Consider the following 16,551-nt stretch of genomic DNA (forward strand, 5'->3'; position numbering starts at 1 on the left):
ACATCAAAGCCTCATAAATGGCCAGCCTCATCTGTATTTTACTCGGCAGGACTACTAAATATGTTCCACATTCAGGGTCAGATTCAGTTGCAGTTAGGAAGCCCTCCTAACAGTATTTGCTCCCGTCTGAATCGGATTGGGAATGTGTCTTTCTGACTGACTTGGAAAGGTTTCCGACCGACAAGTATGATGCGAGTTATGCGTTAGGAATATCCTAAACCGAACCCAATGGCATTTGGAATGACCGAGCTGTACAGAGCAGAATCGTACGTCTCTGTGGGCCATGTTTCCAAATGACGAGTATGATGCTGGATTCAAACAGCCTTTCCTAATCGTGCTGTCCGACTCGAATCAGCAGTCGGAATCAGACTTTGGGGGCCCGTAGCAGGCCCCCATGAACCTGGAGCCTTCCCAATCAGGCCCGGGGGGGTACTCATCGGTCCCCCCTTACCAGCCATGCACAGTGTGGCAGGCACCAGTGGGTTGCCGCCACAAAGTGCCCGATTTTCCCCAGCCACCCTTTTCTTCAATGAGAGCCTATACATTCGGTCAGACCATAGGCTCCCATTGAAGTCAATGGGAGTCATACCGAATCGTATCTGGAAAGATCCGAATGTATCGTACTCGGTCGGTCGGACTCTCCCTTTCACAGTCAGTCTGAAACCATTCCCAAACCCATTCGGTCGGGAAGATTTCTAAACCGCATCGGAATCGGGCTCTTAATGTTTATTTTTCCCCGTGCATAAATTAATAAACAGATAAAATGGCACCTTCGCAGGATTTATAAAATATAACGTGTTGCTTGGCACACCTCGCATTAGTTATGTATTGGTAAAAATATACCCCTTTAATACAGATTAAATCAACATGAATATTTTCAGTATAAGAGGGTAGCCTTGGAAAAAAATCCCAGTTGTATTGTTTCTGCATTTGCAAAGTGCCTCATCCTCTGAAAAAGTACCAAAGCACAATCGCTGGTAATAGCCTACTGCGTCGTATTTTGTGCTTGGTTGGAAGGGTGTGGGTTGTAGTGTGTGGCTATGTGGGAAATGTTCTGGTGGTGTTCTTGGCGACCAGAGTGGAGCTTTCATCTAGTAAAATGTTGTGGCTCATGAGCTTGTAGTGAATGTCAGAATCATGAGGTGTACAGTGGGTGTGAGGCATGTAGGAAGTGTATTGGTGTAGATTTGAGTGATGTGCTCTTATCATGTTGCAGTGATCACGCAGCTGTGTTTATGCATAAAGTGGAACGCAGCCAGTGCAGGAAATGAGGGCGATTCAGTCGGGCTCTGGATCCGGTAGCTATTATCGAGCCTTATCTGGGCCGGCCCCAGTGAAATACACTGAATTTGTCCCGGTGTAATTTGCCAACACAGGTACACATTCAACAGCACCCACACATTGTCTGCTGTCTGTTCCGAGCAGCACCTGCAAGGGGGATGGGAGTTTCCTATTTTCAATTCCAGCTGGGCACAACACAAAGGCCTCACTTAAAGGGCTGCCAACTCTTCTTTTCTTGTGGTCTCTTCTTGAGTGGGAGCTATCTAGAGCCCAACACCTAGATGCCAGTACAGAGGAGGGAAACAAAGGCGCTCGCTCAGCTTGTTATCACTTCATACGTACTTAGAAGAAACTATGACTTGGAGGCAGGTTTTTTTTTCAACCCCTGTTTGTATGAAATATGCATCCACTGTAAGAATGTCAGATGTGTCTGTATGAATAATTACATCAATAACGATTTAAAAAGTACTTACCATTGTTTTGTTTAATATTTATTATAGAGCTACTCATACCATAATAGGGTATCAAAGTGCTTTGACACACACACACACACACACACACACACACACACACTATACAGATACAATTAATTAAATGAATCATATAGGTGTGTAACTATAGCTATAACAGTGTTGATTATGGAAGATTGCCACAGGTCACGCATCCTGAACTTTTTTACACCCCACCACTTTCAAATGTCACCACCCGCCACTGCTTGTAAGCTTTTAAACAAGACCGCTGTCCTACATCGCTGCTGATTGGGAACCGACAATCTCAAGTTGACCGTTCCAACCCTGCAATTAGGATGCGATCGTTCATTGTGCGATTGCAAACTTCAATTTTTCAATGGGAGTTTGTGCAGCGGGCAAAACCACCCGCAGCACAAGCTCCCATTAAAAAATGGAGTTTTTTAACATTCCTGCATTGTGTGGTGTTAAGGGGCTCCCAAAGTCACTTTCCGAAAGCATGTCCATGTCGAGAAAGCCGACATGCAAAGGCTGTCAAAAACCAACATCATAATCCCAATGGCAGAAACGCCATCCCTAAGAGATTATGAGGAGTTTCTGACCAACTGACGGGCTCCATTGTATTGGTTGGCCCATCTGACTGCTGCCTCCGACCACACGAATTGCAATGCGTCGGTCCGACCGCAGCAGTAGATGTGATTCGGACCGCAACCAGCAAGCCATCGATTGCGGTCCAAACCACATCGTAATGAGGCCCAATTGTGTTGCCCAAAAGGCTCGATATTACTTTTTTTTAAAAGACTATTTAAACACATTCAATTATGTGAATCATGATTTAGCTTTGCTTCCTGTAGTGATTTCTGAAGAAGTTTCTCCTCAACAAAATATATGCATGTGTTACCTATTCTGGCACCATATTATGTGATTAGCCTATATCAAACTTGGGCACTCTGTGCTGTCATCTGAGTGAAAGGAAATATGTTAATTCAAGTGATGTCATCGTAAGGACAAAGGATACATGATATCATCTCTGCTATACCTGCCATGGTCGTATATTGACGTCTATAGTGCAGTGGCTGAGCCAGTTTGTTATGACTCAGAGCACACACAGGGGTCAAAATGAAAACTTGGGGATTTTTACAAAGGCAGGAATTTCTCATACCTATTTTATTGACAACTAACCTATAATAAATGATATTTCCTGCATCACTAAATGACCACAATCTCAAACCACTGTAAACATTGTGTTCCTGTCATTATCCAATTGACTGTTAAAACAATGTATATACCTGACGTGGAAGAAGGCAGTCTTAGGCCCTGATTAGAAGTTGGGTGGTTAATTCCATTCAGTGCGTAAACCCCTTTTTACGCACCGGACGGAATTACGAGTTTGGTTTTATTTAACCCATCTGATAATAATCAGATGCATTAAATATCCCAACATTCGTATCATTTCGGCATGTTAAACCTGCAATTTAACAGAGGAAATGTATACAGTATTTACAATACCATACGAATTCTGGTGCTGTAAACATCAAAATAAGCTTCTTTATTTATTTGAGCGGTTTATATAGCGCTGGCTAGCTATTCTCCACTAATTCGTAATAGGTGCTATTTATCACACCGAGGAAAAATATTGAACCCCAGGGTATCGTTTTTTATCAGGTGTGATAAACAGCACCTTGACTTGTCATCAGGTCCTTGGAGTATGCAAGCTCAACATGCTGAGCTATTGACTGTTCTACTCAACTCCCAACATTTTCTTTGTCTGGAAGATCATACCATACTCCTCTATATTCAGCTCTGACGATCATCTAGTGTTCTCCCCTGTTAACTATATGAATATTAAAAATGAATATGAAATGATAACTGTGCTTTTTTATTTAAGTGGATCCTACACAGTATAATGTATGTGTAGACAATGGAGGGGTACTTTTTAAATCCTTTTAAATGTCACGCCCTTGGAAGTACAAAATGTTTAATATTATATAGCAAAAACTTAAAAGTCATCACTGGACATGAAGTCCTGCAATGTTCAGTGGCAGAAACCTAAATAATTGTCAGATAGTAATCTGGAAATTTCTGTTCTGGCCAAAGGCAAGCGTCAATGAGCTACAGAGTCAGAAAGGTTCAAACTATTTTGTTCATGTTTTTCAGATCACAAATGCTACAACAGCACTGGAGTGGATTACCGTGGAACCGTCAGCATAACTCGGTCCGGCCTGCAGTGTCAGCCCTGGAATTCCCAGTATCCCCATACTCACAGCTATACAGCACTCAGGTATCCGGAGCTGAACGGGGGCCATTCCTACTGCCGAAACCCTGGAAACCAGAAGGAAGCCCCATGGTGCCTTACCTTAAATGAACATGTCAAATCCGACCTTTGCGACATTCACGCATGTGGTAAAAATCATACTATTTCTGTATAACATTTAAATTGGAAAATGGTCGTCTGTGTGCTACCTACAGTATGACAATACTATTGGCATTCCAAAAAGCAGGGCTCTCATGTATTGTATTGAAAGAAAAGGTTCAGAAAAAAGTGCAAATTAATACCCACATCATTTAGCGCCCAAAAGATTAGATCTCTGGGAACCAGTTATACTTTTCAATGATGCTAGCGCCAGGCGTTTCTCCACACCTATTCCTCTGCAACAAGAAGTATTTAAATCTCCGTGACGTCCTTTTTGTTAATACATAGCATAGCTTATTTGTATTTTTTATGCATTGTACTGTTTTACCTGCTTTGTAATAATCTCTACCTCATTTTTGATGTGATTCATGACAGTGTTGTTTTCTCTAATATAGACACTATTAGAATATTTTTACTTTTTATTTTTTGTTCTTATCTTTTTATTCTCTTGTATGCTTTCCAATCTGACTGGTGTATTTTATATATTCTCATTATTTTTTATTGTTTTTACACTATTATGTACCATTGTGTTCCTTTATCATAATACAAATCTTTCTGAACTGAAAAAAATGGCAAATTACATAAACAAGACTACAGTGTCATTTTTCAATGGTAGGAATCTAGCAAACAAATCCCAAGATTCAGCCACAGCCCGTGCAGGTAAGAGCGGTGGAGCTGGGTGGGGGGGAGTACGACAGAGGACGATGAGGGAAAATTAGTTATTTATTTAATTTTCCCTTGTGGTCATCTGTCGAATCCCCCCCAACCTGGCCCCATCGTTCTTCCCTAAACGGGCAGCGGCTACCAAGATCACAATTCACAAAAAGAACGCCACTATAATGTTTGTTTACATTTTCAGAGAAATTAACATGGTTTCTACAATATCATACACATGTGTGTGTATATGTATATAAGCACATCTATATAGCTATACATCTGTTTGTATTGCATGATTGGTGCCCTTATTGAACAAAATGCAGTTCTATAAAATCTGATCATTCCAATTATAACTGCAATCAGTGTCCATTGTTAACTGGGCCTGGCAAAGAATAGCTTGAGGTATCTCCCACTTCTACACACTGAATGTGTTTAAAAAAAAAGATAAGTCTGCGTTCTTAACTACATATTTATTGTAAAAGAACCTATCCGTTTATCAATTTTCAAAACTATACTCTTAATGAAGCTGTTGTGTTATAGGTGAAGCATCATGAGTCCAAGATGTATGCCACTCCTACATTCCAGGCCTTTCAGCCATCCCCAGAGTATGAGGTAAAAGACCAGTGGCAACTGAGGTTGGCTGCTGAGAAGGTGGATGTAGTATATCATAAAACAAGAATCCTTCTCTGAAAAAACTTTGCTATGGAAAACCTATGCTCATAATCAATTAAAATATTTTTCAAATACTATTAAATAGCCTCAAAAAACTGTTTATGGAGAGTTATGATTAAGAAACCAAAAACAAACTATAATTGCCACGTTATGGTTAGCTGCACAAACTATATCTCACATCCCGTGCACTGTAAATGGCCTCAAACATGGCATCTCGGATGACATCTAGCTGACTTCACTGATAACATCACTGATATCATTACATCACCAATGGCATCATTAGTAAAAACAATACAATTATTTCTGCCCTGGGCATCAAAACACTATTATGTCTAATTTATATTTAAATTTTAATAGTAATTGTACACATGTTAAATAAAAATAACTTGTGATCATACACTATACTAATGATAATATGATTTGTAGGAAATTGAATACTAATGACAACAATTATAGAAATACTACTTAAAATGCTAATTAATATATTATCCCTAATAGAAATTACATTAAATGTAATGCCAATACTAAAATCAATGCATACAGCAATAAATATATTTCTGCTATTCATCATTATAATAATCATTATAACATCAACAATGCAATACAGTTCAATAATTATAACATTAATAGTTTTATAGTAACGTAAAGGAGAAAAATAATGATAAAAATAGGATTATGTTCTAGCATACATTCATTAGCGCACCTCCATAAAACCTATGATTTATTTTGGGAGCATCTGTAAACTATGTTCTCTCAATTCCCCTGCTTTGCCATCTCACCTCCCCACTCTCTTAATATGGTTCTGTGCATGTAGTATATTGCAGCTTTGTTGTTGTTTATTTGTTTTTTGTTGTTTCATGTAGGTTCTGTAAAACAATCTATTTGTAGCACCCTTTTTAAGTTAATCTTATCATGTTCTTTCTTTATGGGCAGCATTTTTATTACGAAATTAACTGATGCACATTTGTACCATTTGTGTGGTTGCACTGTCTGAGTCTGGGCTTATATTATGGTTTGCATCAAATATTGATGCAGACAACTTGCCATTCCACTTACTGCTGTGAGGATGTGCAAACTTTCCCTTTGAAGGCAATACAGAGGTCAACATTTTGTTTATTGAGTTATTCATCCTTATATGCATAACATGTTAAAAATATTTTATAATACAGATTACAAGGAAACCAAAGACAAGAGTAAAATGGAAATTCTCTACATACTAGTGCCAAGCGTTGCCATCCCTCTAGCCATCGCTCTCTTGTTCTTCTTCATCTGTATTTGCCGCAACAACCAGAAGGCCACGTCCCCTCCAGTTCAAAGGCAGCCGAAACATGTCAGGGGGCAGAACGTGGAGATGTCAATGCTTAACGCTTACAAACAGAAGGTAAGGCTTGTATTCTTAGAATTCATGTTTAATAAATATGGAGCAAAAGCAATGTTTTGGTCTGGAAATTAAGTGCCATCAATTAGGTTCGGCTTCAGTTCATGAAGAAGTTAAATGTAACTGTCTTCAACTTTGGTAAAACTATTTCAAGTATCTGACAGCTTTTGTGAGGTAACCAATATGTGAATTACAGATTACTGTGAGTTTTGTGGCAGTGTTTGAAATTGCATGAGAGTGTGTATGTGGGGTTTCATGCATGTCATAGCTTCAACGTTTTCCACTCCTTCTGCTTCCTTTTTGACCAGTGAGTGACTACACATTGGTTGTTTCTTCAGGCGAAAGCAATAGTGTTGCATACTTTAACTGATTCTCCAGCCCATAGGCCTATGTGAACTCAACAAGTCTGTATTTGATCTTTTTTTTTACCATTTGTATACCACTCCTGCACCAAACGTTATATGGGCACTTACATATATCTAATGTTACCGTTACGTATGTAAGAAAATCTTGGAAAAACTAGCACCAATCACAAAGTTAAGGTGGACTTTTGTCACACAAAGACATCCTTCATTTAAGATAAGTGTTCAAACTAATGTATGTTATTGGTGGGTAGAAGGCAGTCAGTGAAAGAGAATGTCGAACCAGTGAGTCTTGAAGTGCTTCTTGAAGGCAAGGATATTGAACTGAGTTATAATTCTGAACAATAGGGAGTTCAAGGCAGTTGCTTCAGCAGCAGTGAAGGATTCTTTAGTACATGTGATGTTCTGCATATGGAATCCTTTATGACCTTTATGACATCTTAGTATGTTATTATCAATTAGTTCACCCATCAAAACGAAATTTACCAAACTTCTGTCACCTATTTTTGTATTGTTTTGTGTTTTGGGAAGTAATCACTCTCTAAATATCAGTGAAGTCCAGGGCATGTGATATTTACATTAAATACACATTATTCCCCATTTCGTCCAAATCATTCATAAAGAAATCTCATTCAATTATTTAAATGTATTTAACTCATGCTCAGAGATACTTTCAGTCTTTACATGTTTCACAACCATTCCTGGAGCATATTCAGGGCTCGGTTATCAACTGCTTTCTGAGTACCCTTAGGTATTTCTTAATTACTGTCTTAAACGGACACAATATCCTCTATAGGGTGAATAATAATTTCCCTGTTTCCCTGTTTAACAGGCCATGCCTTCAATGCCTATGAGTGTCCCTTGTGGTCAGACCATTACTCATGTACGTAGACTTGTGAGTGAAATACATTTAAATAATTGAACAAAAAATTGTTATCTAAAAGTTTGGGTGAAATATAAATGAAGATGTAATCAATGTAAATAACAAATCCCTGTGAACAGGAGCCCTAATGAAAATAAAAGGCATGTGTGCCTTCCAACTAAATATTATTTAAATATTTTAATATGCAGCCTATTAGGGTATTCACTAACCTTCCCTTCGAAGCTGGCTAAATTTAAGAGCATGGATTAGGATTCACCAAAGTTCCATGAGTAAAAGAGGCGATATCACACACCCTTTGACTTTAATGGCATCACAGGAAGTAACATCATATGACCTTTGACCCTCAATCTTCCGGTAATGTCATGTTACATGACCTTAACACCCATGACATCACAGTAATTGACATTGCTGAATTTCGATAATAATTGCGCATGATTAAAATAACACAGCACAGACACACAGCTATTTTAGATGTCACAGATGTTAGGGTACTGACTTGATCTTTGAAGGAGTCAGGGTGAAACACTTGTCCAGAATTGTAGCTAGTGAGCTAGGTGAGTGAACCAGCTTCAAGGAAGGTTGGGGGGGGGGGGGCTCTACCCCCATTAGGATTTTTTTTTTTAAAGTTGGTCAATTGGTGCACAATTTTTACACAAACTTCCTAAGCCTCTATAAGAATTTAAAGGGCACTCATTACAAAACCATGTCATTCCATGGTGAGTGGGCCAATAAACCCAGTGCTGACAGTAGTTGAAAGCGTTTTTTAAAAATGTACAATGTGTGCCCTATATGTAAAAAATCATCTCCATTGTGACCGGGACAGCCCATTGTCATGGGTGCCCTCAAGAGGCAACAATTATTTACAATATGACAATGCCATGATTGTGCCATTAATGCCTTTCATATTCTATTGGTAACCCTGGTGTGCTACTAATGTCAGGAATTATCCCATATGTGCTAGCCAGCATTTTACCATGCGTGCCCCCTATGTCAAGCATTTCTCCAAGTATGACATAATTTTTCCGAAGGTGTCCCATATGCCAAGAATTACCTCTAGTAACCCAGCTCAGTATTTTACCATTGGCTCCCATTATGCCAAGAATTAACTCCAGCATTGGTAGGACACCTATTTTACAATGATTGCCTCTTTAAGACAGCATTTACATTCAGTATACCAGGTCCAATGGCAGACTAGCAAGCTTACTACCACAGTCTGACTCACACTTTTCTACATTCACTCACATTCATTCTCATTCACACTGAGTCCCACTCATTCCTTCTCATTTTCCCTAATTTATTCTCACTCACTCATAATCAATCTTACTCTCCCTCGCCGATTTTCCTGGTTCTTACTTTGACTCACTCATACTTTCTCACTCATTCTTACTCTCCCTCTCTCATTCCCACTCTCTCTATAACTTATTCTCACTTACTGAGTGACTGCTATCCATTCATACTCACCCACTTTAAATCTTACTCACATTCACCCTTACTCTCAATGTAATTTTTGCTAATACTAAACTAGTTACCTCTCAAACTATAACTCCAGTCACATGGTCAGACCACCACTTGCTTGCCTTCCAATTTAAAACAATGCTAAGCGACTCACCTAAAACTACCTTACATTCATCCACCTATCGACCGTGGAACAAACTCAATTTGGAACACCTGGAAACACAACTAACATCCAGTACAAATCTGGAAACCATAAATTCTGTTCAAAATCTATATGAGTGGCTACATGAAGCTTTTGACATCCTGATACCACTCAAAACCAAACAACAGAACAAAAGAAAAAAAGCGCCTTGAGGAACATAGAAATAAAAGACATAAAACAACAAATTAGAAAGCTGTAACGTACCTGGCTCAAAACAAACGCCAAACAAGACAAACTTCACCTACAGAAAATTAACAGATTATACAAATCGACTATCAAAAAAGCTAAGAAAAGGTACTATTCAGACAGAATTCAAAACGCTAAATATGCAAATAAAGAATTCTATAAAATACTCAATGAATTTCGCAAACCAAATTGCCTAGAAGGAATTCATCCTGTTACTCAAGATTTCACAGACAAACTGGCAAATCATTACACGGACAAAGCAGACGCTAAGGAATCGTACTTAAAACAGAAACAAAGCACCAGCACTAACCCTTGTACAAAACAACAATCCAAGAATGCTCTAATCAAGCCTCTCCGTTCCTTCCAACACATCTCACACGGTGAATATATTGACCTGGTCAAAGCAAGCAGGCTTGCCGGCAGCCCTTATGACCCCTGTCCGCCACAAACTTTCAAGACAATTCTTTTAACAACCTCTGCTGCCACTCCAGTAAGAAGAATCATCAATGATTCCTTAACTACTGGAATATTTCCAGAAGAACTCAAAAAGTCATACATACGCTCTTTACTGAAGAAAACAAACTTGGACCCGCTGAACCCTGACAACTACAGACCCATTACAAATCGACCGTTCCTGGGCAAACTGATAGAAAGAGCAGTGTTCGCCCAGATGTCACAATTCATTGAAGAGAATGACATACTTTCAGACTTCCAAACAGGATTCCATCCGGGAAGGGGCACTGAATCTGCCCTCCTTGCCATCTGGGATGACCTAAAGAATACAGTTGACAGCAACGGGGTTGCTGTGCTACTCCTCTTGTACCTCTCAGCTGCCTTTGACACGGTTGACCATGACACTCTGAAACAAAGACTCTATGAAGCTGGCATAGGGGGAACTGCTCCAGACTGGATCGTGTCCTACCTTCGATAAAAAAGAACTAATGTCATCCATACACCACCTTTCTAACCGTACTCCACAAAAGCAGGGTCCCTCAAGGTTCTATCATCTCACGCATGCTTTTCAACATCTACATTAAGTCATTACCAGTACTGATGAATACATTTCACCTCACGTGCTATAACTATTCAGATGACACGCAAATACTCCTTCAACTGGAATGCCCCAAAGACATTGGAAAATCACAAATTTTCAGCTGTCTCAGAGCCGTCTATCAGTGGATGACCGAGAGCCATCTCAAAGTGAATGCTTCAAAAACTAAAATACTCATGTGTGGTGATTGGAAACATTACAACGCGCTTGCTGCATGGCCTGATGAACTGGGATCACTGCCTAAAGTATCGAAGGAAGTAAGAAACCTCGGAATGACCATGGACTCCAAGCTGTCGATGAATGCCCAAGTGGCTAAACTAGCAAGATCAAGCTTTGCTACTATAAAAACGCTGCTATGAATTTTCCCTCATTTGGTGATTTGCACACAAGCTACCATCTCCCTTGTTCTGTCCAAACTCGATTACGCCAATAGCCTCTACCATGGATCACCTTTAACGTCCATGAAAAGACTACAACAGATTCAGAACTCGGCTGCCAGACTACTGTTGCATATCAAACTGCGAGACCACATCTCCCCTGCCTTGAAAGCCCTGCATTGGTTACCGGTTGCCAGAAGATCCACATTCAAGCTGCTTTGTATCACCCACAAAGCAATACATGGAATGGGACCACTCTTCATCAGGAATAAAATCACCAAACACATTCAACAAAGGAACCTCCGCTCTAAAGGAGCATCTCGCCTCAAAATCCCACCATACAAGAAAAAACCATGGGTGGCACATCCTTCTCTGTTCAAGCAGCCAAACTATGGAACTGGTTACCCCCAACATAAAGTCCACCGACAACCACCTTATCTTCAGAAAACTACTCAAGATTTGGCTCTTCCCCACATAAGCAAACAGAAATTTACAGCATATCCCTCTGTATACAAGCATTTGTTTTCACTACAGATATCTACCTATCTTTGTGTATTACTTTATATAAACATGTAAAATAATTATGTTGTTGAGAGAAAAAAAAATAATAATAAATAAATAAAAATCATCTTTGGTCTACATGTACATACTTCCATTGTGCATCTATGTACCTAACATGTACTTGGATCTGTGTGTCTGTTACCTTTCTCCTGGAAAAGCATATCCAATGCACTACCCTATTTCTCATCCTTTGCCTCTATCAATACCTTTAATCTACATACACTTACCTCCTTTATGTATCTATATATTTTCAATGTAATTATGGATCTATATATTTATCCCTTTCTTCTAATTTAGCATTTCCAACGCACTACCCTATTTCTCAGCCTATACCTCGCTCAATATATCTTCTAGCCCAACCTTCGGACTCATCTCAAACTTCTTCTACTACTCCTTCCAATGCACTACCCTATCTCTCATCCTATACATCTATCAATATATCCTCTACATCCACTCTCTCATTTTCCCAAACCCCGCACCACTACTATGATCGCCAAAATAACCCTTTCTAGACTCTATACTTCTCTACCCCTCCTTGCATCATCTGACACCTCTTTTTACTACACTGATCCCCTAAAACAAACCTTTCTAAACTCTCCCCACAGACTCCTTCCTTCCAAAACTCCTTTTTACTCATCCAAAAGCCTCTTCCTACTGCTAAGACCTTAAAAAAAATCCTTCACTCTTTTATCGCTCCACTATCCTTTTCAATCAAAATTAACAGACTAACATGTTCACTTCTCAAATTCCATATTAAACTATACTAATATACTACCCAAATAACTGAATAACATATCCACTACTCAAGTTACTTCATATTTTTTACTATACTAATTTTCAACAGTAATCCTTTATGGGTTCCGGAGTGGCGTGCTACTCGCCAGAAAAGCTTTCAACACCCATCAGGGGTAACAAGTGCTATATGAATGCAAATCTTTCTTACCCTTTTATCCCTCCACTATCCTTCTCACTCCAAGTAACTGACTAATATCCACCACTGAAATTACTTCATATTTCACCATATTAATTCACCACTAATCCTTTGTAGGCTTCCTGAATAGCGTGCTTCAACAAGCGCTATATAAATACAAACCTTTGTCATCTTCTATCCTTCTGCTATCATTCCAAATCCAAATAACTGACTAATCTATCCACCACTTAAAATGTACTTGCATGTTTCACTATACTAATTCAACACTAATCCTCTATGGGTCCCGGAGTTGCGTGCTACTCGCCGAAAAAGCACTTCAACGCCTCGTCAGGGGTAGTAAGCGCTATATAAATGCAATTACAATACAATGCAATACAATACGTTCTCATTCACATTCACTTGCAGTCACTCTTATTCATTCTCATTCTCACTCACAGTTACACTCAATCTCTGTAACTCAATATTACTCACACTCCCTCATACTTATTCTTAATCACTCATTGTCAGTCACCCACACTCTCGCTTGCAGTCTCTCACTTTAACTAACTCATAATTACTTTAATGACTCTGAATTCACTCATTCTCACTCACAACCTGTCACTGGCTCTCAATCACTTTCACTCAGATGTGGTCATGCACACATCTCTCTCACATAAACACACTCTGACCCTCCAGCACAACCACAACATACATTTAAAATCATTGTACTTAATTTAACCATGCTGCCAGCAAAGGTCCAGTTCATCCAATTGTGCCCCCTTTTGGGAAAAAGCTAGTTTTATTCACTAACAATATCTAAACATAGGCAGAAAATAAGGAAGGCAGAGCCAGACGTCCACCTATAAGGGTTAGCCGTCCTTTACAGTCCTTGTCACTAATTTCGCAAACTCTGCCCCGAGAGGTGGAAAAGGCTGGGCCAGGGTTGCAGAGGGCAGACCAGGGCTCTCACCCCAAAATGACGTCCATGCTTTAGACTGTCTTGAGGAGCAGTAAGTGGAAGTCACAAAAAAGATATTTAGAACTGTTTTCATAAACAGTAAGCGTGTGTATTTTATAAATACTCCTAATATACACCTTTTTAGGACACCTATATGTGTGCTCAATTTTAGGAATCCTTTTTTCTCTCGCTTATAAATATTTTTCTCTAAGATCTCCTCTCTTACTTCTACACTGTGTGAAAATCTGGGGTGTTTGGTGGTCCTCCACGGCCCATGCAGGTGAGAGTGTTGGTGCCGGGTTGGGGGGGATTCAACAGACGACCACGAGGGAAAATTAAATAAATAATTAATTTTTTCCTCGTCGTGATCTGTTGAAATCCCCCCACCTGGCACCACCACGCACCACCGCTCTTACCTGACGGGCCGCGGCTGGTTAAAATGTTTGTGAATATCAAACGGATACACCTGTGAACCAGGCTTGTATGGACTTTCCCTAACTATTCCCTTGATACACCCCTTGTGATGTCAACAAGAGCAAGTTAAGAGGAAACGTAAGAATGCATCCAATACCCAAACTTAAGCGCTCTTACCTCACTGACATACACCCTTTTGTGATTATAGTGTAACTTAAACAAGAATAAGTTATACCTCATTACAAGTGGAAATCAGTCAAAAGTCATAAAATTGTCTTTATAAGTCCTCTCTTAGCGTCTCCACAAGGGCAAAACTCGACCTGCATTTTGGGACGCAAGTACGATGGGAAGGCGGTTTGGCTGAATTTCCTAAATGTTTCCCAGGCTACTCTTTTCTCTCTAAGATCAACAGAAGTACTCTGTTTCACTGTAAGTACATCTTGCCACTTCCCAGGTGGTCGTCCTTCAACATGTCCCTCAGGGCCATTTTGCCCACAAACATATTTCCATCATTTGAGGCATGTGCATGGGCAGAAAGATTCCCTCATTTACATGGGGCCATCCACTTGTTACAATGTAAGCGCTAACTTTGCACCCCACAATTCATATTTTTTATCCTGCTCAAAATATGCAGATGTGGACATGGCAGCGCACTTTCAGGTTTTGCTTAATGCACTATAGCACTTCTAAGCCTGAGATGAGGACTTTTTGCCCACCTCTTGTGCAATGGAACCATTACTAGTGCAAGAACGATCACATTGGGAAAGTCACAAAGTTGTGAACGAATGAGCCATTCTTTGCACTAAATTGCAAGATCATAAGTAACATAGTAAACAAGCCCAACTCGGTTTGGGTATAGCTCTTACATGGGAGGGTATGTTTTCACTTTCACTTTGTATTGTTATACGGTTCCCTGTCAACTAAACATATAGTGGTCGTTACCTTTATTTCTCTACACGTGTAGGGGACACAGACATGAAACACTTTAGCACTCAGTGAAAGTTAAAATGTGTGCCTTCCTGTAACTTGATTGCCTCATGTTTTGTTGTTTTGGGATTTTATAAAGCGCAACAAACAAGCTGAAATTGGCCTTTAGGCGCTGTAAAAGGAATAATTAAAGATGATTTAAAAACCGACAGAAAAGGGCTTATATTGTAAAAAAACAAAATACATTTAAAAAAACTTGTCAGAACTATGAGAGTAACTCATCCAGACCCCACCTCGATGCCTAGGGAGCAAGCCACAGAAAACAGTTGGCAGCTTGTCCAATAACGAGGAAAACATCTGGCTTGCTGTTCCTAATTTCTATTTATATCATCAGTCCAGCTCCTTTGTCCAGAGCAACACGTCTAATTTGTTTGTACTAGAAGAACTAGATTACTGACTCGAAATCTGACTGGAGACACACACCACCTGTCTGCTGCTTGCCACTTTCTATTCACAGTACAAGGGTCAGCAGGCCGCCTGCCAATAGGCTTATTAATTTCTGAAGATTTCACAATACTTTGTGCAAGGCAGGACTGGAAACCAAATGTTTGACCTCTCAGCTGCAATATCTTTTAAACGTTTACACTTTTGAATGATGTCTGGCCCTGGCTACCTCGGCACACATCTCGTTTCGAAATGAAACCGATGAAGCAAAGACATCTTGTAATTTGTAGACAAAACTAGAAAGAAATATGTCTGGCGAAGATAATTACAACATTTTATAAGGAGACACACGGGAAAGAGCAACAGACTAAAACATTGAGTCAAAAAATTATGAATACGTGACTAAATGCATCCTTTGCTAGTAAAACAATGTTAACCTGAACGTGTAATTTATAGAATAAAAAGGGAATTTGTAATCTATAGATTGCAAGTTCGAATACCAACAAGGTCAACTAAGCCTTCCATCCTTCCTTGGTCGGTAAATTGAGTAGCACTAGGCAATAATGCTTTTTATTTACAGTGCTTAGAAGCCAGAAGTGAAGCACAAGTGTTAGAGAAAACAAGTTATGGAAAAAAAACGATGGGGCATATTATCAAGGGGGTTTATCTCCGCTTTTTTGCTTTAAAAGACAAGAAAGCGGAGATAAAATTATCTCCCTATTACCTAGCTGTTAGCGACAGCTAGTAGGAGATAGCGACCATCTTGAGCCCCACTTTGCATGTCAGAGAAATTTATCACTAATGACATGCAAAGTGGGCGTGCCAAGATGTTAGCGACTGGAAACAGTCGCTAACATCGCTATCTCCTATTACCAACTTTTGGAGATATTCGTGCTAAGCGCGAATATCTCCAAAAGCTAACACCTGCCCTGAGCAGTTCTTAGCCATGTTAT

At 39.6% G+C, this 16,551-nt stretch overlaps 1 protein-coding gene across 1 annotated transcript in view; it reads left to right on the top strand.

Annotated features, from left to right (window-relative positions):
• ROR1 (ROR family WNT receptor 1) overlaps positions 1-16,551 on the top strand; it is a 689,389-nt gene that overhangs the window by 641,516 nt on the left and 31,322 nt on the right. Inside the window, exons 7-8 of the mRNA XM_086953588.1 lie at positions 3,906-4,151; positions 6,660-6,871. Coding sequence (XP_086809714.1) covers positions 3,906-4,151; positions 6,660-6,871 — 458 coding nt within the window. The remainder of the gene's footprint in view (positions 1-3,905; positions 4,152-6,659; positions 6,872-16,551) is intronic.

This window comes from Lissotriton vulgaris, chromosome 1_1, assembly GCF_964263255.1.
Source record: "Lissotriton vulgaris chromosome 1_1, aLisVul1.2, whole genome shotgun sequence".
Classification (NCBI taxonomy): domain Eukaryota; kingdom Metazoa; phylum Chordata; class Amphibia; order Caudata; family Salamandridae; genus Lissotriton; species Lissotriton vulgaris.